We start from the raw sequence: 27738 nt of genomic DNA on the forward strand, positions 1-27738 counted from the left end.
CATATTTTTAAAACTATCTTCTTATTTGCATTTAGACAATTTAACTCTGAAACAAAGGGAAGAAATTCCAAAGATATGTTTAGTTTATTTAAAATAATTAATATATGTAAACATACTATTGTCACTAAAATGTGTAAAAATTGAGCATGCCCATTTGCTTGAATGGTTACTCACTTCAATATAAATTATAATTTCCTAGGTTTTAAGTAAATGGGAAATGAATGAAGCATGTCAGCTATTGTTTAACAAACCAGTTGAACATAGACTGACAATAAAAACAAGATAGCAACAAACAAACCAAAAAAAGAATGATTCCTTTAAAAATAATAGGAAAAACCTTGCATTAAATGTTTTCCACCATGTCCTTAGAATTTAAGAACACAGAGATGTATATAAATAATTCTCCCAAAATGACTCTTATGAGATCATTTCTTAATGGTTCTTCTCCAGTGGATCTTCTTTTCTCTCTTGCTCCCTGCACTCTTTCTTTCTTTTCTGTACACTGTAAAGCATTTTAGCACCTTTGTTGTACAGCTATTTGTTCATTTATCCTCTTGAAGGCATATACATTTAGTGAGTAAAATAATATAGTTGCCAATTTCCCAAAACAAAAATTGACTTTATGTTTACTACTTCATCAGAACATTTATATCTACAGTTTGAAAATTGAAGAAAACTAGTTTTAACTTTATGTTATCACACTTTAAATATGTCTAAATTTAAATGAATTTTAGTTGATGGCTTCAAGTAATTTACAATAAAATAAAACAATTTGGAGGGTTGCATGGTGCTTATTATAGAGCAATCTGATATATAAGGCCAGAAACAGAAAAGGGAGGAAAAAAAATCTAGCATGACACAAAGTTAAGAGAATCATTTCTATGAGCATCTTAAAAATCCAGCATTTAACTTTAACCTCTGATTAAAATGGTATCAGTATACAAATTGAATTTTTTAGTAGTGAATACATTGGTTTTCAATGTACAACCTATTTGACAGTTCACTGCTATTTTCTCTGTGAAAGGTGATTGTTTCTAATCAACCCCCATTGGTGGACAGTTGGACTACACCAAAAAACTAATCTATCTTTTCTTGAAAATAGGCTGCAGTCTCATATGGGCAGCATGGGGTATTTATCAATTTTTTATTATTATTATTATTTTTTGGCCACACTGCATGGCTTCTGGGATCTTAGTTCCCCAACGAGGGATCCAACCCTAGCCCACGGCAGTGAAAGCACCAAGTCTTAACCATAGGACTTCCGGGGATTCCCTGCTAATTCTTTTTTAATAAATTATTCTTACAAGGATAACCAGCATTAGTTAGCTTTCTAATGAGATAGAAGAAGCCTGGAGCATTAAGATAAATTAAAATACAAAAAGCCAAAAGATAATTGTTTTAAACTAAAGATGCCACTGTGTTAGCATACCATGATATTCACACAACTTGTAGAAGTGTCCCAATATACATTTAGTAGTTTATAAGCTATGGACCAACATCTATGCTTCTGTAATATAAAGCTGATGGTAAAATATTTTTTAAAAATTAAGATTTTAAAAGTCTCATATTTGATGCAAAAACAGATATGAATCATACCAAAACACAAATTAAGTTCAATAGATAGGACTTCCCTGGTGGGAAGTGGTTAAGAGTCCTCCTGCCAATGCAGAGGACAAGGGCTCGATCCCTGGACGGGGAAGATCCCACATGCTGCGGAGCAACTAAGCCCCTGTGCCACAACTGCTGAGCCTGCGCTCTGGAGCCCACACATCACAACTACTGAAGCCCGCGTGCCTATAACCCATGCTCCACAACAAGAGAAACCACTGTACACCACAACGAAGATTAGTTCCCACTCGCTGCAACTAGAGAAAGCCCGTGCACAGCAACGAAGATGCAACACAGTCAAAACTAACTAAATAACTAAATTTATTTTTTTTAAAGTTCAATAGATAGAATTCAGTGAATTTAAGGGAACCAGAATCCTTTATCCCTAAAGTGAGAAACTTTTAAACTCTTCAAATAAATGAGGATACCTACTGGAAGTTGGAAATCTTTGAATAATTTTAACCAAAGTGAAAGCTCATCTGCAATTTTATTTGAAAATTTCTTTGCTGGCAAAAGAAAGAGGACAGCATAGGCAAGTATTTGTCAAGTTCTAGGATAAAAACCCACATTCCTTGGAACTACCCAAGACCAAAAAGGAAAAAAGAAGAAAACGTGAAAGTAGAAGTTCTCTTCCCTAAGTTTTCTACTTTCTTGAGGTAATTGAAACTGACTAGAGAATTCAAGTTTAAGATTATAGATGAATGGAGGATCCAGTGAATAAGCATTAAAAAAGTATCTGAAGTAGGCTGATGGCCAGCAATTGAACAAAATTTCTATTTACTAAATATGCCACATAGTTACTAACAATTCTGTATATGTTGTACATTTGTCAATATCACAACCATAGATACATTTTTTAGTACAAAACCAAAAAAGCCTGCTGTGCATTCAATAGATGATATTCGTCATGTCATTTAACTCCCTGGACTACAGTTTATTCATCTGTATTCCAAGGGGATTAAACTAAAAAATCTTCAACAGCCTCCTTTAAGCTTTAAGGTCTGAGAGCCTAAAAATAGGATTTCTTCAAATAATTACTTTAAAAATAGGTAGACATTTTGCAATTAAAAACATAAAATTGTATTATATTCCTTTTCCCCCTAGAAAGCAGCCTCATTTATTTTTACCTTTGGAAACATACTTTCCAGATCCTTCATATCGGGCGTAGCTCATTAATTCACTATTTTATTAATCTCTGGCCTGCTGTGAATAAACATAGGATATGGGAAGCTTTGGGTCTTCAGGATTATAATTTTTCCAGAGTCTCAGGTAAGTACTGTCATCAATCTAAGCAAATTCCTCAGATCAATCTTATATAAGGCTCAAAATAAGTGTATTTATGTATTTTGGCTCACTGTAGTCTTACTATTTATTTTGCCCTGTGAAAATACCAAGTGACAATGTATTTAAAACACAAATTTTAATTATATAATGGAAGTTTTACCTCATTATTTTCAAACAAAAATAGGTAGTTTTCTGACTTTTTTTCATTTTTCAGAAATATAATAATAATAATGGTAATGGATGTGGCCAAAATTAAACATAATTTAATATGGAAAAGAAGATATTCATTACTAATCAATCCGTTTTTTTGAGATGCCATTGATGCAAAGCTTTATTTGGAGAAATACTTTGAATTATGCACATATATATCATTTTAAGCTAGAATATATAGAACATTTGATGACCTCTTTTACCTTAACTGCCTAACATCTCTTTTCTCATAGACACTTAATATTTTCTTTTGGATTCTCTGTCTCAAACAATTTAATGTTGGTGTCTTTCCTTTATAACTGTTCATATTTTCCTGTGTCATTTCCCAGTGGTTACTAAATGGGCATGCTACAGTTCCTGTAAGTTTTGAGGATGGCAGTAGGCATTCTTAATGCCCAGGAGAAATTAGAGAGCTCTGTAGAGAACTGGCTAGCAATTAACCTTCATAGTCATGAATAAATAATTTTAAAAAGAGAAATAGCTCCTCTTTTGCCTCCTCGCTTCCAAGATGACCAAGAAAAGAAGGAACAATGGTCGTGCCAAAAAGAGCCGCGGCCACGTGTAGCCTATTCACTGTACCAATTGTGCCTGTTGCGTGCCCAAGGATAAGGCTATTAAGAAGTTCGTCATTCAGAACATCGTAGAGGCCACAGCCTTTAGGGATATTTCCGAAGCGAGTGTTTTCGACGCCTATGTGCTTCCCAAGCTGTATGTGAAACTGCATTGCTGCGTGAGTTGTGCCATTCACAGCAAGGTAGTCAGGAATCGTTCTCAGAAAGCCCGGAAGGACCGAACACATCCATCCCGATTTAGACCTGCTGGTGCAGCCCCACGACATCCACCAAAGCCCATGTAAGGAGCTAAGTCCTTAAAGACTAAAGAAATACTGTTCCCTGGAAAGACAACAAAGTGGAAATTATACTTAAAAAAAAGAGAGAAATAAGCCAATGTATTTTTTTAATGAGCCAAAAAAAATTCTCACCTTGACAATTATACAAAAAAAATACTTAAGGAATAATTTATCAATTTTAGAAAAATAGTTTTTAAATTTAGTAAAGTCTACAGGAGATATATAGAGTGTATTGTGCTAAGAATATATTTAGGTAAGGAGAAATAAGTATATAAAATTTTAAATCAACGTGAAGTTATACGACTGAATAGTTGGGGAGAAAATAGAAAATATCAAAGCCTGCTTGTGTCATATGAGTGGTACAATTTAAATTATGTAGTGTAACAAGAAGGTAGAATATTTTAGGGCTGAAATGATTGGATAAGGCTTTTGTCAAAGAAGTGATATTTGACTTGGGTCTGAACAGTTTGATAGACATTTGATAAGCAGAGATATAAGACAATGGGGCTGAAATCGGAGGTAAAAATATAGCAAAGGCAAAAAGCCTAGGGCAGGTTGGTTTCTACGAAAGACTACCCTGGTTAATGGTTGGAAAAAAGAACATGGTGGTGGGGGGTCAGGAATTAGAGAAATGTTTCAACCTTAGAAAATTTTTGTATGCATGCATGACTATTGTTTCAATCTGATAGGACATAAATCACAGATGCAACAGGTTAGACTGCAAGGAAGGGAAATGGACCAAAAAAGAAAGTTGCTCACAAACTTAAGAGGAATCTTAGACCCCACTGACCTGCACGTTTCTTCTTTGCCTCCAAACTAAGCCTTACCTCCCAAGACTCCTCACGATCATTTATTTCAATCCACCTGGACTAGTCATTCTGTTCCTGAGCAAGTACAAAGTTTTCCTGCCTCTGCATTTGCTATAACAGTCTATCCAACAGTTCAGAGCCAAGTCAAATACTACCTCCTCAACAAAAACCTTCTCCAGTGATCTCAGTCCTAAACCATAGTTCTCATCTGTTTTATTATTGAAATTAGATTGTACCACTCACATGATACAAGCAACCTTGATTTACAAATGTTTGTATCTGCTTGCTTTCTCCTACACAATTATAAAAATTCTTAAGGGCAGAAACCATGTAATGCTACTTTGCATACCACAGCAGTTTCATAGGCTAGTCTATAATAACAAAATCCAACTCACAAAATAATGCTAAATACAAATTTGTTGAGTGTGTTCCAGTGTTGACACATTTTTCATTCTCTTCATGTTTCTCCTTATCCTTATGAAGCAATCCTTATATTGAACCCAAATTTTATGTTTACTTTCTAACTCTTGGAAAATAAAATGATTGAAACCTATCTAGGCTCACCCAGTAATGCCTTCACCATAAGAGTTAAAGAGGCATCTAGAGAATCTAGGGATGATCCCAATAACTGTGGGAAAAGGAAGCAATTTAAATGTTTTTTTCTGATTTACCTACTTGAATCAGAATGTAATATAGGGTTGGAGGAGGGAAATTGAGCTGCAAACAGTGTTTACTACCCGATCTGTTTAATTCCACACGTGCTGGGGAAGAATGTGTAAAGGTAAAAAATAATGGGTTCTTCTGTTAGGCTATATTTTAGTTTGAAGGGATGGTTTGGTATTCTAAAGTAGATATGAATATTTTAAAAACTGATGATTGCAATGTTTTAATCCACATGAACACAAATAGATTTATTCCTTTAAGTAACTGTTCAAAGGATTAATTTCCTTTTTTTTTTTTTTTTTTTGCTTTATGCGCGGGCCTCTCACTGTTGTGGCCTCTCCCCTTGCGGAGAACAGCCTCCGGATGCACAGGCTCAGCAGCCATGGCTCACGGGCCCAGCCGCTCCGTGGCATGTGGGATCTTCCTGGACCGGGGCACGAACCCGTGTCCCCTGCATCAGCAGGCGGACTCTCAACCACTGTGCCACCAGGGAAGCCCTAATTTTGGCTGTGGCTGAAACAAGTTTAAACCCAATTAGCTGTTACAAAATCCAAAGTAAGGCATTCTAAAAAGGTGCTTCAGGATCCTACATTTTTACTCATAAGTATCCTCAAGTACCTAATTCACAAATCCCCACCCCCACTCTCACAAACTTTAGGTCTCAGGAACTAACTTGGGAATGCAGATAGAAGCCTCTTTTAGAGTAGAAAGCCACCTAATGATGGCTAGGACTAGGGTGATGTTAGGGGGCACTCTCCTTAGGCACAAGTTATAAGAGGCACCCCAAAACTCGATAATGAAGATACATTTTTAAAGTACTATTTTAAAGACCTAACTAATGCAAAAAAAAGTCCATGATGAACAAAATATCAATTTTAAATAAAATCAAGATCCTGCCCTGCACTTGCATGATTCACTTCAATTGCCTCATCCTAATCTCCTGAGTTTGGGGCACATCCTTAAATTTGCACCATAGGTGAGTGCTTTAATTGCTTTATCTTGAGTCCCAAACACTTTCATGTATGGCAACTTCCCTAGTCCCTTCACTAAATACCACCTTTGGATTCATAATCCATTGTATCAGCACTTTTCCTCGGGATAGACCCCTGGTATTACAAACCTCACGTGGGGTCCCTTTGAATTCCTGGTGGACTACCACCAAGTGGGATAATGGTATCTATCAAATGTCCCCACCTTCAGGTTCCTCCTGCTCTTACAGCTCCCAGTTTGTTGCTCTCCATCTGCGGGAGACGCGCCGTTTGGCACCCTGATCCTGCCAGGACTACAATTCTGCTTTGGCAGAAAGTTCCCACAACCTGAGAAACAGCTCCACTCTTTTCTACTTTCTGAATGAGTGCTCCTCTCAGTTCATCTACATCCTTCTGCCAAAGATAGAATGGAAAGACTGGAGCCTAGGCTCAATAATGTCTCTAAAGCACTTTGTCTCCAGGAAGTAAAGTGAGGCTTTTAGAGACCGTGGAGAAAGCAAGGGCAATGACTTTCGCCTGTCATTACTACATAAAAGGAAAACAACAACAACAACAACAAAAAAAAACGATCAAGACAATTCCAGCTTTCCCGCCGGTTTTATGCTTCAGCACTTTGCATCCACGAAGTCTGGGGGCTCCTCTACCCCACCAGCGGTCGGAGCTGGCAGCGTACGAGGGCTTCGGGCAAATCCGTGGGCCTCGCCCCCTGGGCTGGTCACCTCCCCTTATTGGCCTGACAGCCTGTCACTCCAATTTGGCTCCCACTCCTGCTAACCATTCACGTAGTCTGGTTGCGTCTGGTGCGTTTAATGTTGCCAATAACAAGGGATTTTTTTTTTTTTGGAGGCGAGCACAGGTCGTGCTGCAATTAGTTCATTCATTGAAAACTCAGTTGCTCTCTGAGCGGTCGGGTAGAGACTGCTTTCGGCTTTTTTCCTGCTGTTAAGATCTCCTCTAGAGAGCTGCAACAATGCCCAAAAGAAAGGTAAGTGAAATAGTAAGATAGAAGGGGGATTAGAGACTGAAATACATATTTCCTAATCGGCAGATGTATTTTTTTTAAAGCATTTTGGCTTCTAGTTCGATTTTGTGATGTGCTGAATGGAAGGGGAGGGAAGGGCAAATATCGGCTGGTGTAAGGTTGAGGATGGTCTCTCACGCAACTAGTAGTTCACTTTTGGCTTGTTTTGTTTAAGGGTAAGAATCACTTGAGAGGTGTCTCCATGCTGAATTACAAACAGTCATAGCGCTGTGCTGTCGCTTCCTACCCCACCCCCTTCCTCCGCTTACCCTATTGGAAGACTTCTCCCAACCACACTTCCAGGCACTAGTTTCCTCCTCAGCCTCCAGCTTTTCTCCGGGAACCGTCCAGTTTGGGGGAACGAAAGCCATGGCTTTCTCCCGTATTTGCCTTTGTTCTTCCCGTTTTCTTTTTCCTTTTTTTCCCTCCTCCGCTTCTTGTCATGCCAGATGGCTATGTAATGGTAATCCTGTGCCATTAGGCGGCGCAGACTTCAAACTGTCCTAGAGAAGGGAGAGATTCACAGCTGTAATTAGCAACTTTGGATCTGAGAGATCTGGGACTCTCCAAGCTAACTCACTGTCTAAAGATGGAAGGATGATAAGAGAAATGCGGCAGATAAACTATTGCTGATGTTAGGGTAGCATGGATTTGTTTACTTTAGACGCGCAGAATTGATATGAGCTATTCAAGGGCTACAAGTCTCCTGCAAACCCTCACTTAAAAGATCGTGGCTTCTCTCTTGGACGGGAAATAAATTCACGCTCGGTGTTGTTTTTTTGGGGGGGAGGTTCCCTTAGAAGTGAAATCGATCGCTGTTTCGTTGCTTGATAAAATTGTAAAACACTGTGCTAAGTAAGGCGTTATGATTGTTTTGGTATTATTCCTATCTATTCGTCCGCCTTCCATATTTTTAGAACATAGGAATAAGACTGAAGTTCCCCGGTCCTCTGGGGCTGCATGACTCGTGCAATAGCTCGATAATTCCCAGGCTAAAGGGCTGCTCAGATACGGAAAGCAATGGTTTCTAATCAACATCCCCCTGCCTGAGATTCCCGCCGCTGCACTTTTCTAGGCTTGTGCAATGGGTCTTGCTATTTTACAGAGCTGACAGCAACCTTGTAGCAGGTAGTGGCGGGAAGTTTTAAAATCCGCAGCCGGCTTCTCAGAATAACGCATTGACGTTGTAACAAAGAGGGTTCCCCCACACCAGGGCATTGTGGGGGTTGTAGTTGTTGTATGCACAACTTGGAGGGGAGAATAGTCCATTTAGAAGAGAGGGTCAGATAAGTACAATTGCATCTCGAGCATAAAGCTAAACGGACAGGGAGATTGTATGAAGCTCCTCCTTCATTCTGCCCACTCCCACACCTTTTGGCTTTAACCCTGGCTACAACAGGTGGATTTTAAAATTAAAAAGGTTTGTTTTTAGGAGATGAAATTTACACAAAAGGATGAAATTTACTATCAGTTGTATAAACTTATGTCTTGGGAATTCATTTGCATCTTGGTGCAAATTTGTACTTTAGTAGACAGCATGCTACTAGGTACTAACACATGGCTACTTGAGCAGGAATCCAGGAAAAAGTCAAGCTGTTATATTGCAACTGCAATCTATAGGCAATATTTTCGGATCTATCAGTATATGTTTATATCGATGACCTTATTTCTGTGTGGTTTTCTCCCCTGTATAGGTTGCAGATCAAGGTGATATGAGGCAGGAGGTGAGTTTCTTTAGTTTTAGAATCTGAAAAAAATTCACTGGGTTTATAAACTTGACACATAAGCAGCTAAAGACTAAATGCTGGTTAGTATATTTGTACCATATGAGTACCAATATGGTATGCCAGTGAGCTCTCTCAGAAGTATAGTAGGTATTGAAAACTCCAAACTCCATGGAACTTAGGACCTTGTTCTTAAGATCTGGAGAGAGCTTCTTCCTTTTAAGCCAAAGAATTGCTTTGTCATTTTGCAAGAAGGGGCTGTATTTTCATTTCTAAATATACTCCTTGTTACTAGTGATTTGTGTTCATTTAGCCTAGCAATTGAAATGTAATTTGGGATTATTTTTTCCTTAGCTGTATGAAGGGTCCAGAGGAGGGAAAAATCAAAACATATTTTTACTCTGATATTTTTAAACCAAGTACACAATGCTTCTTAATGACAATATATACGTAGTGGTACACTAAATATTTTCACCACAATATAAATATTTCTAGTTTCGTGTATCCATAATTCTCTTAACTGATAATTATTTTTAACTTATAGCCAAAGAGAAGATCAGCCAGACTGTCTGCTGTAAGTAGCCTTTTTAAAAAGCTGCCCGTGTATTGTAAAATGTAATTTTAAAATTCAGAGAATCCTAGACAATACTAGTTATTTAATACAAGATTTGTTTTTGATGTTTTAAGAAAATCTTTCTCACCAAGGAAATGTTTTTATCTTAGTGTTCGGTTTGAACTATACCCATTTATTTTAATTACGAGGCTGAATTTCATTGTTAGTGATCTGTCTTCATTTATGATTTCTTCCTTCTTTTCCCCCAGTTACCTGTGCCCATTACACCAGAGTTGAAGTCCAAAAGAAAATCAACTCCAAGGGTAAATATTCAGCATGCATTGTTGAGAGAAACTTGCTTTTCTTCAGAAATAGTTTTTTGGAAAGGCATACAGTTGCTCATTTTGCTTTATTTTCTTTACAGTTAGTGATATATTACATTATACATTACACCATATGGTACATGTCAGCCCTTTGAGTCAGAAATATTTGTTTGTGTTCTGTGGTTGTCTGCTGGTTCGGCATTTTCATTAGGAAGAGACAAAACAAAATATTAGTTGGCTAGACCCATAAAACATACGTGCTTTTGACGTCATATAGTCATAATACCAGTACTCCTGGGGAAACAAAAGGTGTAAACTCTAGTAACCAAAGTAATGCTTTGTGACAATAATACTAACTAACATTTGATAATACTTTACAGTTTGCAAAGTGCTTTCACATACATTATTTTCAAATTCACACAGTTGATCTCATACAGGATTCTGTGCTCTAATGTTGTGGTTAAAGACATTAGAAATAGCCTCAATATTAAGTTCACTTTTTCCCCAATATTTATTTATTTATGTGTAAATATGTGTGAATATAATATGATCATATTTCTTTTTTAGAACTGGTTTATTGAGGTATGATTGATGTTTTAAGGATAAGTTGAATTCTTAACATCATAAAATGTTAAAAGTAGGAGGGGGCTTCCCTGGTGGCACGGTGGTTGAGAGTCCGCCTGCCGTTGCAGCGGACGCAGGTTTCTGCCCCAGTCCGGGAGGATCCCGCGTGCCGCAGAGCAGCTGGGCCTGTGAGCCGTGGCCCCTGGGCCTGCGAATCCGGAGCCTGTGCTCCACGGCGGGAGAGGCCATAGCAGTGAGAGGCCCGCGTAACACACACACACACACACACACACACACACACACAAAAAGCTAGGAGGAACGTTAGAGATCATCTAATCCCATAATTTTGTGGTTGAAGAGACTAAATTACAGTTGTATTCATAAAATGTTTTGAAATACTTCATTAAAAGATATTGCTAAGCTATAGGTTTAGTAATCATAGTAAGTGACAACTGAAGAGAAAGGTTCTTTTTGTTTTTTTTCTATTTTGCATTTCCTCGTCACTATTTATAAAATTAAGTACTCAATTTATAAGTTGTTAAAATAATAAACACTGTTTATTTCCTTTCAAAATAAAAGACAGTGATAGAATAAAACAGATAATATATAATCATGGACTTTAAAACACTTTAAAACACTTTACCCTCCTTGGCTCTCAGTTTCTCATGTATTAAAAGAATAATAACATATCTATACTGCATTTTACAGTTTCTAAAGTAATTTCACATATATTTTATCATTTGCTCCTTATTACATCCCTGTAGGTAGGTGGTATTACTCTCTTTTACATATGAAGAAATAAACACAAAGAGATTTCTGCTTTTGCTCAGGATCACATCAAGTAAGAAACAGATCCAGATTTAAAACACATGCTTGCTGGACCCTGAACCCAGTGCTCTTTCTACTACATACACACTTAGGCAAAGAGCTTTCTTGGTAAAGAAATTATGATTCAAGTCATTCAGAAACTTGTAGACCCAAACATTGAATCACTAATGTCCCCAGGTGACCTCTTTCAAATATATCTAAATTGCTGCTCTCCCTAACATAGTATTTCTCTTAATTATTACCAATGGAGGCTCAGCAGTCAAAAACCTTGTTGCTAATTATTAGACATGACAGGGGTAAACTGGTCCCCTCTAGTCAAAGAAAGTTAATTTATCAAAGTGTAACCTGATGCTTGCAATTGGCCCTGTGTAGCCACTGATCAGCATTCTAACTTGTTGTTTCTCACCTAAAAGAAACTTTCTTTGATTTATATCAGGAATATTATTCATTTTAATACCATTTCAGGTTTATAATGACACTGAAAATTTCAAGTGATAATTTTGTTGATATTAAGTTTATATGGATATTTTAAAGGTTTTCCGTAAATTATTACAATAGCTGGTAAAATAACAGGCCTTTTAATCAACACACCAGTTAAATTGTGTATTTATTTTTTTATTGTTTTGTGTTGCTGGACAGAAATTGAAGACAAAAAATGATATGATGGAAAAAAACACAGATGCAAGTGCCAAAGCCATAGCTGAAACCAAGAAAGAAGAGGTTAAAGAAGAATACAACAGTGAAACTGCTGATAATGGAGAAGCCAACATTATAGAGGTATCTTCCAATATTAACAGTTTTGTTCATTTGAAAGTTTAACAATGGGTGCCACTGAAAGAAATCTTGTTTGTCTTGTAGTTTAAACATTGAGAAATATTAAATGACTATGGCTCCATAGTGTCAGTCTGTCCAGGCTGCTGTAACAAAATACCACAGATGGGTGGCTTATAAACAACAGAAATTTATTTCTCACAGTTCTGAAGGCTGGGAAATCCAAGATCAAGGCACCAGCATTTTAGGTGTCTGATGAGGACGTGCTTTCTGGTTTATGGATGGCAGTTTTCTCACTGTGTCCTGACATGATAGAAAGGGTGAGAGAGATCTCTGAGGCCTCTTTTATAAGGACACAAATCCCTTTCATGAGGGCTCTACTCTGATGACCTAATCACCTCCCAAAGGCCCCACCTCCAAATATCATCACATTGGACATTAGGTTTCATCATATGAATTTTGGAGGACACAAACATTCTGTTTATAGCATCTAGTATAATGGTTTCTAAGGGGAAAAGAAAGAAAACAAATTTAAAATTTGAGAATTTACAGGTATGGGTAGTGGGAGCAGTGGGTTAGCATTGATATTAATAGAACAATGCCAGAGATTATGACTTATTAATAATCTAATGACTGTCTTATTAAATACACACCAATCCTTTATTGCTTTTGTCAGCACATGGGCTATTTGTAAATACCTTTTCAAGATCGTATATGATTCTTATTTCCTCTTCAGATTGCAAAACAAATCATTATGTATGTTTCCAATAGGTCTTGCTTTACATATATAGCATACCATGTTTCTAGGTATTGTAGTTAAAAAACATGAAAATGGGATTTAGTGCCAAATCTATAAACTAGACCTATGCATGTATGGAAAATCTTTTGTAAGTGATTCTATGATATATGGTAGAAGACTTTTCAAGTAACTTTTTAAAAAATAAACCTAAATCACACTATTATAGAAATAAAATATATTATTTCTTCAAGGAATATATTTTGTTTACATGCATGTTACTCATTTTTTCTGTATTTACTCTGTTTCCTCATATTTGTAATGAAAATTATTTATATGAATAAGTTTCCCCGAATTTATTGTTCCAAATATCTATTTGTGCATGTTTGTGTGGAGATATTTTAATTAATCCTATTTCTTATAAGGTTTCCTTATGATGTGTTGTTTAGGAGGCCTTTTCCACAGAAAATTACTTTCTTATGTATGAAGTATTATTTTTTGCATAAAACAGATATAATCCTAAGTATTTAGGGGAAATGGTTCCAAATTTACAAATATAATCTTGGTTTTTTTTCTCTATACATATAGACAGCAGCTCCTGAAAAAGAAATAAAGGAAATAGAAGAAGAAAAAATTGAAGATATCAAAGAAGAAAGAGGAGAAAAGAAAGAAACAGTGACAGCAGAAGGAAAAGAAGATGAAAAAGAAGATCAGAAAGGAGATGGAGAAGATCAAAACAAGGAAGAAGAGAAAGGAGAAGACGGAAGAGGGAAAGAAAATGAAAAAGAAGATGAAGGTGGAAAAGAGAAAGAAGAAGATGGAAAAGAGGAAGAAGACAAGAAAGACACAGGAGATGAAAAAGAGGGTGAAAATGGAAAAGGGAAAGGAGAAGAGGGCAAAGAGGGAGAAGATAAAAAAGAGAAAGGAGATGAAAAAGAGAATGAAAATGGAAAGGGGAAAGGAGAAAATGGCAAAGAATCAGAAGATGAAAAAGATAAAGCAGAAGATGAAAAAAAAGGAGATGATAGAAAAGAGAAAGGAAATGGAAAAGAGAATGAAGATGGAAAGGGGGATGAAGGTATAAATGAGAAGGAAGATGAAAAAGAGAAAGGAGAAGATGGAAAAAATGAAGAAGGCAAAGGGGAAGAAAAGGAGACAGGAAAGATGGAGGAGATGGAAAAGAAGACGAAAGCAAGGCTGAAATTGGAAAAGAAATAGCCGAAAGAAAAGAGGTCAAAAAAGAAGATAGAAAAAATGTAGAGTCTCTGAGTATTGTTTAAAGCTGCCCTATATGGTTTCATAATTTGGTAATATGTACCTTCATGTTGTAACGGTAAGAGAGATGAATATTTTTATCAAATATTTTATAAACACAGCTTTTCTTTAGCACTAATTTAATTTCATAACATCTTCATACTGGTTATTAGTCACAAAGTTCCTAACATGAAACATTTATCTATAAATTTTGTAATTATAATAGTGGAATATATAGAAAAATATGTTTTCAACTTTGTAAGTGAATACACTTTTTCTGTAAGTTGTGTGTTAAATCTTTGAATTTTAATTTTACTCCTATATGTGATAATTTCACAAAATGGAGAGATCCCAAAAGAGTTTCCTCAAACATTCTTGTGGTTCTCTAGGTTACTTTTATAAAGAAGGTGAACTATTTTCATGTGATGCTAAGAATTAGAATTATCTTTCCCAAATGTAACTTTGATATTAGCTTGGGAAAAAATAAAATTGTAATTCCATTTTTAAAAGAAATACAAATGTTTATTTCAGAAGGGCAGTTCTGACAATATGTGTATTCACAAAATTTTACTGGATGTATCTTAATAAAAATTCTCTTCAAAGATTATTTTAGTTTGTTATAACTCCAAAAATGTAATTAGTGAAATATTATAATGCTTCATTTTTTCTATTGTGATGTTCACAAAAACATTAAAAAAATTTTTGCACTGAGATAAAATAAACATAACATAAAATTCACCATTTTAGGGCCTCCCTGGTGGCGCAAGTGGTTGAGAGTCCGCCTGCCGATGCAGGGGATACGGGTTCGTGCCCCGGTCTGGGAGGATCCCATATGCCGCGGAGCGGCTGGGCCCGTGAGCCATGGCCGCTGAGCCTGCGCGTCTGGAGCCTGCGCGTCCGGAGCCTGTGCTCCGCAACGGGGGAGGCCACAACAGTGAGAGGCCCGCATACCGCAAAAAAAAAAAAAAAAAAAATTCACCATTTTAGCCATTTCAAAATATACAATTCAGTGGTTTTACTATATTCACAATATTGTGCAACCACTATCACTATCCACTATCCAGTTACAGAATATTTTCATCACCAAAATAAGAAACAAAGTACCAATTAGCTGTCTCTGTCCATTCCCCCCAACCGGCCCCACCACTGGTCTCTGGCAACTGTTCATTTATTTTCTGTCTCTATGGGTTTGCATATTCTGGACACTTCATATAAATGGAATCATGTGACATGTGGCCTTTTGTGTCTGTCTTCTTTCACTTAGCATAATTTTTCATGTTCACCCATGTTGTAGCATGTATCAGTATTTCATTTCTTTTTTGTGGCTGAATAATATATTGCACTACATTGTTTGTTGAAGAATATTTGAGTTGTTTCTATGCTTTGTCAATTATGAATAATGTTATGAACATTTATGTACAATTTTTTGTGTACATGTATGTTTTCATTTCTCCTGGTTATATACCTAGGAGGAGAACCACTGGATTATTTTAGTAATTCTATGTTTAACTTTTTGAGGAACTTCCAGTTTTCCAAAGTGGCTTCAGCGTTTTGTATTCTCACCAGCAATGTGTGAGTGTTCTAATTTCTCCACATCCTTGCCAACACTTGTTATTGTCTCTCTTTTCTATTATAGAAATCCTACTGGGGTGATTCGGGGGTGATGAAAATCATGGTAATTTTTGTTTGCATTTCCCTAATGATGTTAAGCATCTTCTCATGTGTTTATTGGTGATTTGGATAACTTCTTTGGAGAAGTATCTAACAAGGCCATAACCCATTTTTTTACTTGGACTGTATTTTCAGTGCCGAGTTGTAAGACATGTATATATTTTAGATACAAGTCCCTTATCAGAAGTAATAATTTGCAATTTTTTTCCCATTCTATGGATTGTCTTTTATTTATTATTTTTAATTTTTTTATTGGGGTATAGTTGTTTTACAATGTTGTGTTAGTTTCTGCTGTACATCGAAGTGAATCAGCTATATGTATACATATATCCCCTCTTTTTTGGATTTCCTTCCCATTTAGGTCACCAGAGAGCACTGAGTAGAGTTCTTGGTGCCATACAGCAGGTTCTCATCAGTTATCTATTTTATACATATTAGTGTATAATCCAAATCTCCCAATTCATCCCACCTCCTTTTCCCTCTTAGTGTTTATATGTTTATTCTCTACGTCTGTGTCTCTATTTCTGCCCTGCAAGCAGGTTCGTCTGTACCATATTTCTAGATTCCACATATATGTGTTAATATATGATATTTGTTTTTCTCTTTCTGACTTACTTCACTCTGTATGACAGTCTCTAGGTCCATTCATGTCTCTACGAATGACCCAATTTAGTTCCTTTTTATGGCTGAGTAATATTTCATTGTATGTATATACCACGTCTTCTTTATCCATCTGTCAGTGGGCATTTAGGTTGCTTCCATGACCTGGTTATTGACAATAGTGCTGCAATGAACATTGGTGTGCATGTATCTTTTTGCATTATGGTTTACTCTGGGTATTTGCCCAGTAGTGGGATTGCTGGGTTATATGGTAATTTTATTTTTAGTTTTTTAAGGACCCTCCATACTGTTCTCCATATTGGCTGTATCAGTTTACATTGCCACCAACAGTGCAAGAGCTTTCCCTTTTCTCCACACCGTCTACAACATTTATTGTTTGTAGATTTTTTTGATGATGGCCATTCTGACCAGTGTGAGGTGATACCTCATTGTAGTTTTGATTTGCATTTCTCTAATAATTAGTGATGTTGAGCATCTTCTCATGTGCTTATTAGTGATTTGGATAACTTATTTGGAGAAATGTCTAACAAAGCCTTAACACATTTTTTACTTGTATTGGGTTTTTAGTACAGAGTTGTAAGACATGTATATATTTTAGATATAAGTCCCTTATAATAATAATTGTAATAATTTGCAAAATATTTTCCCATTCTATGGGCTGTCTTTTTTTTTGCTTTATAACAAATTAAATCAGTTATACATATACATATGTTCCCATATCCCCTCCCTTTCGTGTCTCCCTCCCACCCTCCCTATCCCACCCCTCCAGGCGGTCACAAAGCAACGAGCTGATCTCCCTGTGCTATGCGGCTGCTTCCCACTAGCTATCTACCTTACGTTTGGTAGTGTATATATGTCCATGCCGCTCTTTCACTTTGTCACAGCATACCCTTCCCCCTCCCGATATCCTCAAGTCCATTCTCTAGTAGGTCTGTGTCTTTATTCCTGTCTTACCCCTATATTCTTTTTTTTTTTTTTTTAATTTTTTTTTTTTTTATTTTACAAATTTAATCAGTTATACATATACATATGTTCCCATATCCCCTCCCTTTTGCGTCTCCCTCCCACCCTCCCTATCCCACCCCTCCAGGCGGTCACAAAGCAACGAGCTGATCTCCCTGTGCTATGCGGCTGCTTCCCACTAGCTATCTACCTTACGTTTGGTAGTGTATATATGTCCATGCCGCTCTTTCACTTTGTCACAGCATACCCTTCCCCCTCCCGATATCCTCAAGTCCATTCTCTAGTAGGTCTGTGTCTTTATTCCTGTCTTACCCCTATATTCTTCATGACATTTTTTTTTCTTAAATTCCATATATATGAGTCAGCATACAGTATTTCTCTTTCTCTTTCTGACTTACTTCACTCTGTATGACAGACTCTAGGTCCATCCACCTCATTACAAATAGCTCAATTTCATTTCTTTTTATGGCTGAGTAATATTCCATTGTATATATGTGCCACATCTTCTTTACCCATTCATCCGATGATGGACACTTAGGTTGTTTCCATCTCCTGGCTATTGTAAAGAGGGCTGCTAAGAACATTTTGGTACATGTCTCTTTTTGAATTATGGTTTTCTCAGGGTATATGCCCAGTAGTGGGATTGATGGGTCATATGGTAGTTCTATTTGTAGTTTTTAAAGGAACCTCCATACCGTTCTCCATAGTGGTTGTACCAATTCACATTCCCACCAGCAGTGCAAAAGTGTTCCCTTTTTTCCACACCCTCTCCAGCATTTATTGTTTCTAGATTTTTTGATGATGGCCATTCTGACTGGTGTGAGATGATATCTCATTGTAGTTTTGATTTGCATTTCTCTAATGAGTAAAGATGTTGAGCATCCTTTCATGTGTTTGTTGGCAGTCTGTATATCTTCTGTGGAGAAATGTCTATTTAGGTCTTCTGCCCATTTTTGGATTGGGTTGTTTGTTTTTTTGTTATTGAGCTGCATGAGCTGCTTATAAAATTTGGAGATTAATCCTTTGTCAGTTGCTTCATTTGCAAATATTTTCTCCCATTCTGAGGGTTGTCTTTTGGTCTTGTTTATGGTTTCCTTTGCTGTGCAAAAGCTTTTAAGTTTCATTAGGTCCCATGTGTTTATTTTTGTCTTTATTTCCATTTCTCTAGGAGGTGGGTCAAAAAGGATCTTGCTGTGATTTATGTCATAGAGTGTTCTGCCTATGTTTTCCTCCAAGAGTTTGATAGTTTCTGGCCTTACATTTAGGTCTTTAATCCATTTTGAGCTTATTTTTGTGTATGGTGTTAGGGAGTGATCTAATCTCATACTTTTACATGTCCCTGTCCAGTTTTCCCAGCACCACTTATTGAAGAGACTGTCCTTTCTCCACTGTACATTCCTGCCTCCTTTATCAAAGATAAGTTGACAATATGTCCGTGGGTTTATCTCTGGGTTTTCTATCCTGTTCCATTGATCTATCTTTCTGTTTTTGTGCCAGTACCATACTGTCTTGATTACTCTAGCTTTGTAGTATAGTCTGAAGTCAGGGAGCCTGATTCCTCCAGCTCGATTTTTCGTTCTCAAGATTGCTTTGGCTATTTGGGGTCTTTTGTGTTTCCATACAAATTGTGAAATTTTTTGCTCTAGTTCTGTGAAAAATGCCAGTGGTAGTTTGATAGGGATTGCATTGAATCTGTAGATTGCTTTGGGTAGTAGAGTCATTTTCACAATGTTGATTCTTCCAATCCAGGAGCATGGTATATCTCTCCATCTATTTGTATCATCTTTAATTTCTTTCATCAGTGTCTTATAACTTTCTGCATACAGGTCTTTTATCTCCTTAGGTAGATTTATTCCTAGATATTTTATTCTTTTTGTTGCAATGGTAAATGGGAGTGTTTCCTTGATTTCACTTTCAGATTTTTCATCATTAGTATATAGGAATGCCAGAGATTTCTGTCCATTAATTTTGTGTCCAGCAACTTTACCAAATTCATTGATTAGCTCTAGTAGTTTTCTGGTAGCATCTTTAGGATTCTCTATGTATAGTATCATGTCATCTGCAAACAGTGACAGCTTTACTTCTTCTTTTCCAATTTGGATTCCTTTTATTTCCTTTTCTTCTCTGATTGCTGTGGCTAGAACTTCCAAAACTAGGTTGAATAAGAGTGGTGAGAGTGGGCAGCCTTGTCTTGTTCCTGATCTTAGTGGAAATGGTTTCAGTTTTTCACCATTGAGAACAATGTTGGCTGTGGGTTTTTCATATATGGCCTTTATTATGTTGAGGAAAGTTCCCTCTATGCCTACTTTCTGCAGGGTTTTTATCAGATATGGGTGTTTTATTTTGTCGAAAGCTTTCTCTGCATCTATTTAGATGATCATATGGTTTTTCTCCTTCAACTTGTTAATATGGTGTATCACATTGATTGATTTGCCTATATTGAAGAATCCTTGCATTCCTGGAATAAACCCCACTTGATCATGGTGTATGATCCTTTTAATGTGCTGTTGGATTCTGTTTGCTAGTATTTTGTTGAGGATTTTTGCATCTATGTTCATCAGTGATATTGGCCTGTAGTTTTCTTTCTTTGTGACATCCTTGTCTGGTTTTGGTATCAAGGTGATGGTGGTCTTGTAGAATGAGTTTGGGAGCGTTCGCCCCTCTGCTCTATTTTGGAAGAGTTTGAGAAGGATAGGTGTTAGCTCTTCTCTAAATGCTTGATAGAATTCACCTGTGAAGCCATCTGGTCCTGGGCTTTTGTTTGTTAGAAGATTTTTTATCACAGTTTCAATTTCAGTGCTTGTGATTGGTCTGTTCATATTTTCTATTTCTTCCTGATTCAGTCTTGGCAGGTTGTGCATTTCTAAGAATTTGTCCATTTCTTCCAGGTTGTCCATTTTATTGGCATAGAGTTGCTTGTAGTAATCTCTCATGATCTTTTGTATTTCTGCAGTGTCAGTTGTTACTTCTCCTTTTTCATTTCTAATTCTATTGATTTGAGTCTTCTCCCTTTTTTTCTTGATGAGTCTGGCTAAAGGTTTATCAATTTTGTTTATCTTCTCAAAGAACCAGCTTTTAGTTTTATTGATCTTTGCTATTGTTTCCTTCATTTCTTTTTCATTTATTTCTGATCTGATTTTTATGATTTCTTTCCTTCTTCTAACTTTGGGATGTTTTTGTTCTTCTTTCTCTAATTGCTTTAGGTGCAAGGTTAGGTTGTTTATTCGAGATGTTTCCTTTTTGTTAAGGTAGGATTGTATTGGTATAAACTTCCCTCTTAGAACTGCTTTTGCTGCATCCCATAGGTTTTGGGTTGTCGTGTCTTCATTGTCATTTGTTTCTAGGTATTTTTTAATTTCCTCGTTGATTTCTTCAGTTATCACTTCGTTATTGAATACTGTATTGTTTAGCCTCCATGTGTTTGTATTTTTTACAACTCTTTTCCTGTAATTGATATCTAGTCTCATAGCATTGTGGTCAGAAAAGATACTTGATACAATTTCAATTTTCTTAAATTTACCAAGGCTGGATTTGTGACCCAAGATATGATCTATCCTGGAGAATGTTCCATGAGCACTTGAGAAAAATGTGTATTCTGTTGTTTTTGGATGGAATGTCCTATAAATATCAATTAAGTCCATCTTGTTTAATGTATCATTTAAAGCTTGTGTTTCCTTATTTATTTTCATTTTGGATGATCTGTCCATTGGTGAAAGTGGGGTGTTAAAGTGCCCTACTATGATTGTGTTGCTGTCGATTTCTCCTTTTATGGCTGTTAGTATTTGTCTTATGTATTGAGGTGCTCCTATGTTTGATCCTTAAGTATTTACAATTGTTATATCTTCTTCTTGGATCGATCCCTTGATCATTATGTTGTGTCCTTCTTTGTCTCTTCTAGTAGTCTTTATTTTAAACTCTATTTTGTCTGATATGAGAATTGCTACTCCAGCTTTCTTTTGGTTTCCATTTGCATGGAATATCTTTTTCCATCCCCTTACTTTCAGTCTGTATGTGTCTCTAGGTCTGAAGTGGGTCTCTTGTAGACAGCATATATATGGGTCTTGTTTTTGTATCCATTCATCCAATCTGTGTCTTTTGGTGGGAGCATTTAGTCCAATTACATTTAAGGTAATTATCGATATGCATGTTCCAATTCCCATTTTCTTAATTGTTTTGGGTTAGTTATTGTAGGTCTTTTCCTTCTGTTGTGTTTCTTGCCTAGAGAAGTTCCTTTAGCATTTGTTGTAAAGCTGGTTTGGTGGTGCTGAACTCTCTCAGCTTTTGCTTGTCTGTAAAGGTTTTAATTTCTCCATCAAATCTGAATGAGATCCTTTCTGGGTAGAGTAATCTTGGTTGCAGGTTTTTCTCTTTCATCACTTCAGTTATGTCCTGCCACTCCCTTCTGGCTTGTAGAGTTTCTGCTGAGAGATCAGCTGTTATCCTGATGGGGATTCCCTTGTGTGTTTTTTGTTGTTTTTGCCTTGCTGCTTTTAATATGATTTCTTTGTGTTTAATTTTTGACAGTTTGATTAATATGTGTCTTGGCGTATTTCTCCTTGGATTTATTCTGTATGGGACTCTCTGTGCCTCCTGGACTTGATTAACTAATTCCTTTCCCATATAAGGGAAGTTTTCAACTATAATCTCTTCAAATATTTTCTCAGTCCCTTTCCTTTTCTCTTCTTCTTCTGGAACCCCTATAATTCGAATGTTGGTGTGTTTAATGTTGTCCCAGAGGTCTCTGAGACTGTCCTCTGTTCTTTTCATTCTTTTTTCTTTATTTTGCTCTGCATCAGTTATTTCCACTATTTTATCTTCCACCTCACTTATCCGTTCTTCTGCCTCAGTTATTCTGCTATTGATCCCATCTAGAGTATTTTTTATTTCATTTATTGTGTTTTTAATCGATGCTTGATTCATCTTTAGTTCTTCTAGGTCCTTGTTAACTGTTTCTTTCATTTTGTTTTTTCTATTTCCAAGATTTTGCATCTGGGAAATAGAATCTTGGATCATCTTTACCATCATTATTCTGAATTCTTTTTCAGGTAGACTGCCTATTACCTCTTCATTTGTTAGGTCTGGTGTGTTTTTATCTTGCTCCTTCTCCTGCTGTGTGTTTTTCTGTCTTCTCATTTTGCTTATGTTACTCTGTTTGGGGTCTCCTTTTTGCAGGCTGCAGGTTCGTTGTTCCCGTTGTTTTTGGTGTCTGTCGCCAGTGGCCAAGGTTGGTTTAGTGGGTTGTGTAGGCTTCCTGGTGGAGGGGACTAGTGCCTGTGTTCTGGTGGATGAGGCTGGATCTTGTCTTTCTGGTGGGCAGGTCCACGTCTGGTGGTGTGTTTTGGGGTGTCTGCGGACTTTTTATGATTTTAGGCCACCTCTCTGCTAATGGGTGGCGTTGTGTTCCTGTCTTGCTAGTTGTTTGGCATAGGGTGTCCAGCACTGTAGCTTGCTGGTCGTTGAGTGAAGCTGGGTGCTGGTGTTGAGATGGAGATCTCTGGAAGATTTTCGCCGTTTGATATTATGTGGAGCTGGGAGGTCTCTTGTGGACCAGTGTCCTGAAGTAGGCTCTCCCACCTCAGAGGCACAGCACTGACTCCTGGCTCCTCAATTTGGGGTGACTTGTTGTCTATTCATGTATTCCACAGATGCAGGGTACATCAAGTTGATTGTGGAGCTTTAATCCGCTGCTTCTGAGGCTGCTGGGAGAGGTTTCCCTTCCTCTTCTTTGTTCTCACAGCTCCTGGGTCTCAGCTTTGGATTTGGCCCCGCCTCTGCGTGTAGGTCGCCGGGGGGCGTCTGTTCTTCGCTCAGACAGGACAGGGTTAAAGGAGAAGCCTCTTCAGGGACTCTGGCTCACTCAGGCCGGGCGGGAGTGAGGGGCGTGGAGTGCGGGGCGAGCCTGCAGCGGCAGAGTTCGGCGTGATGTTGCACCAGCCTGAGGCGCACCGTGTGCTCTCTCAGGGAAGCCGCCCCTGGATCCCGGGACCCCGGCAGTGGCGGGCTGCACAGGCTCCCGGAAGGGCGGTGTGGACAGTGACCTGCGCTCGCACACAGGCTTCTTGGCGGCGGCAGCAGCAGCCCCAGCATCCCACGCCCGTCACTGGGCTCCACGCTTTCAGTCGTGACTCGCGCCCGTCTGTGGAGCCCCTTTAAACAGTGCTCTTAATCCCCTCTCCTCGCGCACCAGGAAACCAAGAGGGAAGAAAAAGTCTCTTGCCTCTTCGGCAGCTCCAGAGTTTTCCCGGACTCCCTCCCAGCTAGCTGTGGCACATTAGCCCCCTTCAGACTGAGTTCTCGCCGCCAGCCCCAGTCCTCTCCCTGCGCTCTGACCGAAGCCCGAGCCTCAGCTTCCAGCGCCGCCCACCCTGGCGGGCGAGCAGTCAAGCCTCTTGGGCTGGTGAGTGCCACTCGGCACCACTCCTCTGTGCGGGAATCTCTCCGCTTTGCCCTACCCAGGTATGTGGGGAGTTTCTTGCCTTTTGGGAGGTCTGGGTTCTTCTGCCAGCATTCAGTAGGTGTTCTGTAGGAGTTGTTCCACGTGTAGCTGTATTTCTGGTGTATCCGTGGGGAGGAAGGTGATCTCCATGTCTTACTCTTCCGCCATCTTACCCGGAACCTCATGGGCTGTCTTTTAACTTTCTTGATAGTATCCTTTGTTGCAGAGAATTTTTTTTATTTTGATTAAATCCAATTTATCTACTTTTTCTTTTGCTGTTTGTGTTTTTGGTGACATAGCTAAGAATCTGTTACCAAACCCCAGGTCACAAGGATGTATACCCATATGAAGAGTTTTATAATTTTATCTCTTGCATTTAAGCTTTTGATCCATCCTGTGTTAAATTTTGTGTATGGTATGAAGTAGGGTCTCAAATTCATTCATTTACAAGCACCATTTTTTGAAAAGACTATTTCCCCATTTGGTGGTGTTGGCACTGTTCAGAAATCAATGGACCACAAATGTATGTGTTTATTTCTGTACTCTCAATTCTTTACCACTGATCTATAGGTCTTTCTTCATGTGAGTACCACACTTTTGACTACCATAGCATTAGAGTAAGTTTTGACATCAGAAAGTATGTGTCCTCCAAGTTTGTTCCCAGTCCTTTACAATTTCTTATGAGTTTTAGGACCAGCTTGTTCATTTCTACCAAAAAAGTAAAAAGGCATTTGGCATTTGATAAGGGTCATAATAAATATGCAGATAAATTTGGGGAACATTGCCATATTAACAAAATTGTCTTCCAATCCATGAACACAGGATGTCTTTCCATTTATTTAGGGTGCCTTTAATTTCTTTCCACAATATTTTGTAGCTCTTCATGTACATGTCTTTCACTTCGTTGATCAAATTTATTCCTAAGTATTATATCCATTTTGAAGCTGTAACTGGAATTGTTTTCTTGATTTTAATTTAGCATTGTTCATTATTAGTGTGCAGAATACAACTGATTTTTGAATATTGATCTTATATCCTACAATTTTCCTGAACTTGTGTATTAGATTTAACAGGTATTTTGTGGATTCTTCAGAGTTTTTCCTATTTATAAGATCATGTCATCTGCATATAGAGATTGTTTTACCTCTTTCTTTCCAACTTGGATGCCTTTATTTCTTTCTTTCTGCCTAATTTCCCTGGCTTCACAAATATTAAGAATAAAAAAAGGAAATACACAAGTTCAGAAGTCCAGTTTTCAAAGCATAGATTTCTGCTTCTACCTCTTTCCCAAGGCTGGAAGGCCCTGCACCATTTCCTACTCTCTCAGAACTTACTACAATGTTACAGTAATAAAAACCAACTTAAATGGGCTGGTTAAATATCTAGGTAACTTGCCTGGATCCCCCAATTTCTATCCATATTCTGCAACCACAAAAATTGTACTCAACTTCCAGCACAGAAATGTGTTGTTTTAAGCGCCTTGATCCTTTTCACTGCTAAGGCTAAAATAAAAGTAACAGTCCTGCATTCCTCTTTACAAACACATCCCAGGTGACTGGCAGAACTGTGGTAATGAGTAATCTTATTTTTCCTGTGAAATTATACCCTCTACATAAAGAAGGTAGGCACCTTCACCTTACAACATTATCTTAACTCTAATAAAGTGCTCATATGACAAAATGCCATAGTATACTATAGGAGGATCATTGTTTCACACTATGATACTAAAGTGAATTTTCTTCCTCTGGTCTTGTATTGTTTTATTTCTTGATGCTTTAATTGGATCCTACTTTCCCTTTATCATCAAAATTTTGCTTCACACAATTTCTCTTCTAAAAGACTCAACAATAGTAAGGTGTGAGGGGAGGAGTGGAGTAGGAGAGTGTTAATTTATAGAGACAGCACACCATGACTATAAGTGAAAGCGAATATAAATTATAAATCTACAAAACAGAACAATCTTCACTAAAGATGGGGAGAAATAAATAAGGGTGTAAAAAATCTTCAGGGAACCCCACAGAGAAATGGTGTTCAAGAAGTACACTTGGAGTTTCTCCAGTAATATGAAGCATCTTTTGTTAAGTATCTGATTGGCAGCACAAGTTTTTGGTAGCATATGATTGATTCAACACAATAATTGATTTTCTGAGTATGTAGTGCTGAAGTTTTCATCTAAACTTTTCTGTTGTTACTTTAAAGGGTTTGCCCCATTCATAAGCTTGAGGGCATGTCTCAGAATAAAAAATTTTAATGGGAATAAATTTTGAAATTATATTGTAATTAGATGGGAAACTGATTCAGTTTATTGATATAGCATGAAAAGAAACTGAGTATTTATACACAATTCTTCAGGGGAATATCTGCTGTATAAGGACTGCCCTTAATGCTTCCCCTTAATATTTAAAATGTTTCATGCTGAACATTATTAATCCTTATAAAAATTCCATGTTTAGGGTGGTATGAAGAAAGGGAGACATAGAACACAGGCATGTCAGAGCTGGAGTCTAATCTCATAAACCATAGGTGTTATTAATTACCTACTGAGATCACACAGATAAATCTTGATATTATCTTTAAAAATCGGGTTTTGAAAATCATCAAATAATAATGTTTTGGTCCTAAAAATTTAATTGTCTTCAAGATACTATTGTGGCAATTGTCCAAAATTAAAAAACAGAACTGTTGGAACAAGTTGCTTAGCATATAAGGAACGGAGAAAAAGCCCACCAAATCAGCTGCAGTTTAGGACCTCCTGTGCTAAAATTAAGTTAAATCTAAACCATGCAGTAGGTAAATGACTTGTATGAAGGTATTTTTCTCGAATACAGAAGAGGCTTTTTAATGTGATATTTACACACTAGGTATGATTGCTTTTTTCTTAAAATACATGGATTTAATATTATTACCTATCAATTTATTTGCCTGACATGAATAGTCTTTCAGATTATGTTGACTTTCTTAGGTTGGAAAATTGTAAGTAGGCAAAAGTCCAGCTTTATATGGAGTAACAATCATTTTCTTTCGCATATTTTCTCTGTAACTACAGTTCATTCTGCTTGTTTATTACATATTTTATAAACTCTCTTTTTCTAAATGTTGTTTTTCCCATGAACATTATCTTTACATATTTATATCAAATACCACATAATAGTGTAGATCAAAATGGTTTTCCTTTCTTTAGAAGTTAAAAATTAAATTCACAAAAATTAAATATTCCTTAAAAACCTAAACTATGATTTACTATGTTACTTGACAACATATGCATTTAATTCCTTAGTAACTGTAATCTGCAGTCCAGGCTTGGTGTAATTTACTAAATAATATAAATGAACTCCAGTGGTTATAGAAATTGAGTTCCAGATCAGATAATGGGGGAGGGTGTGTGTGTGTGTGTGTGTGCGCAAGTGTGTGTTTTCTAGAGAAGAGAGGAAGGGGAAATCACAAAGTGAGATGAATGATTTCAAAATATTTTAGTATCAGTGGCTTAAAAGGCTATTTTTTCACATAGATTAGGAATTCTGACCAAAGGTGAAATAACTTCTTCAAATATTTAACACATATAAAAGTGTTTACTATGTGCCAGGCACTTTCTTAAGCATGTTACATATGTTACACATATATGTAAAGAAACATATTTACATATAACAACCTTATGAGACAGGTACTATTATTATCCTCATTTTCATAGATAAGGAAACTAAGCACAAAGGCTAATCAATTTGCTTTATTTGTGGAAAATCCATGGTTTCCAGGATTTGAACTAAGTTATACCATCTCTCAAATAGGCTTAATCCGCAAGCATTTTCCACACAGTAGGATTTTTTGTTTGTTTTGTAAAAATAATCTTAGAAATTCAATGA

The 27738-nt window shown here is 37.2% G+C and overlaps 1 protein-coding gene and 1 pseudogene across 1 annotated transcript; both read left to right on the forward strand.

Moving 5' to 3' along the window:
* Positions 1-3589: 3589 nt before the first annotated feature.
* LOC132482261 (small ribosomal subunit protein eS26-like) lies at positions 3590-4001 on the forward strand (annotated as a pseudogene).
* A 3265-nt stretch (positions 4002-7266) lies between these two features.
* On the forward strand, positions 7267-14370 carry HMGN5 (high mobility group nucleosome binding domain 5). Its single transcript, XM_060087648.1, has 6 exons — positions 7267-7398; positions 9129-9158; positions 9703-9732; positions 9981-10034; positions 12066-12203; positions 13522-14370. Exons 1-6 carry the CDS (start codon positions 7384-7386, stop codon positions 14149-14151), a joined length of 897 nt encoding a protein of 298 aa, XP_059943631.1. The 5' UTR covers positions 7267-7383; the 3' UTR covers positions 14152-14370.
* Positions 14371-27738: the final 13368 nt, after the last annotated feature.

This window comes from Mesoplodon densirostris, chromosome X (genome assembly GCF_025265405.1).
Source record: "Mesoplodon densirostris isolate mMesDen1 chromosome X, mMesDen1 primary haplotype, whole genome shotgun sequence".
NCBI classification, from domain to species: Eukaryota; Metazoa; Chordata; class Mammalia; order Artiodactyla; family Ziphiidae; genus Mesoplodon; species Mesoplodon densirostris.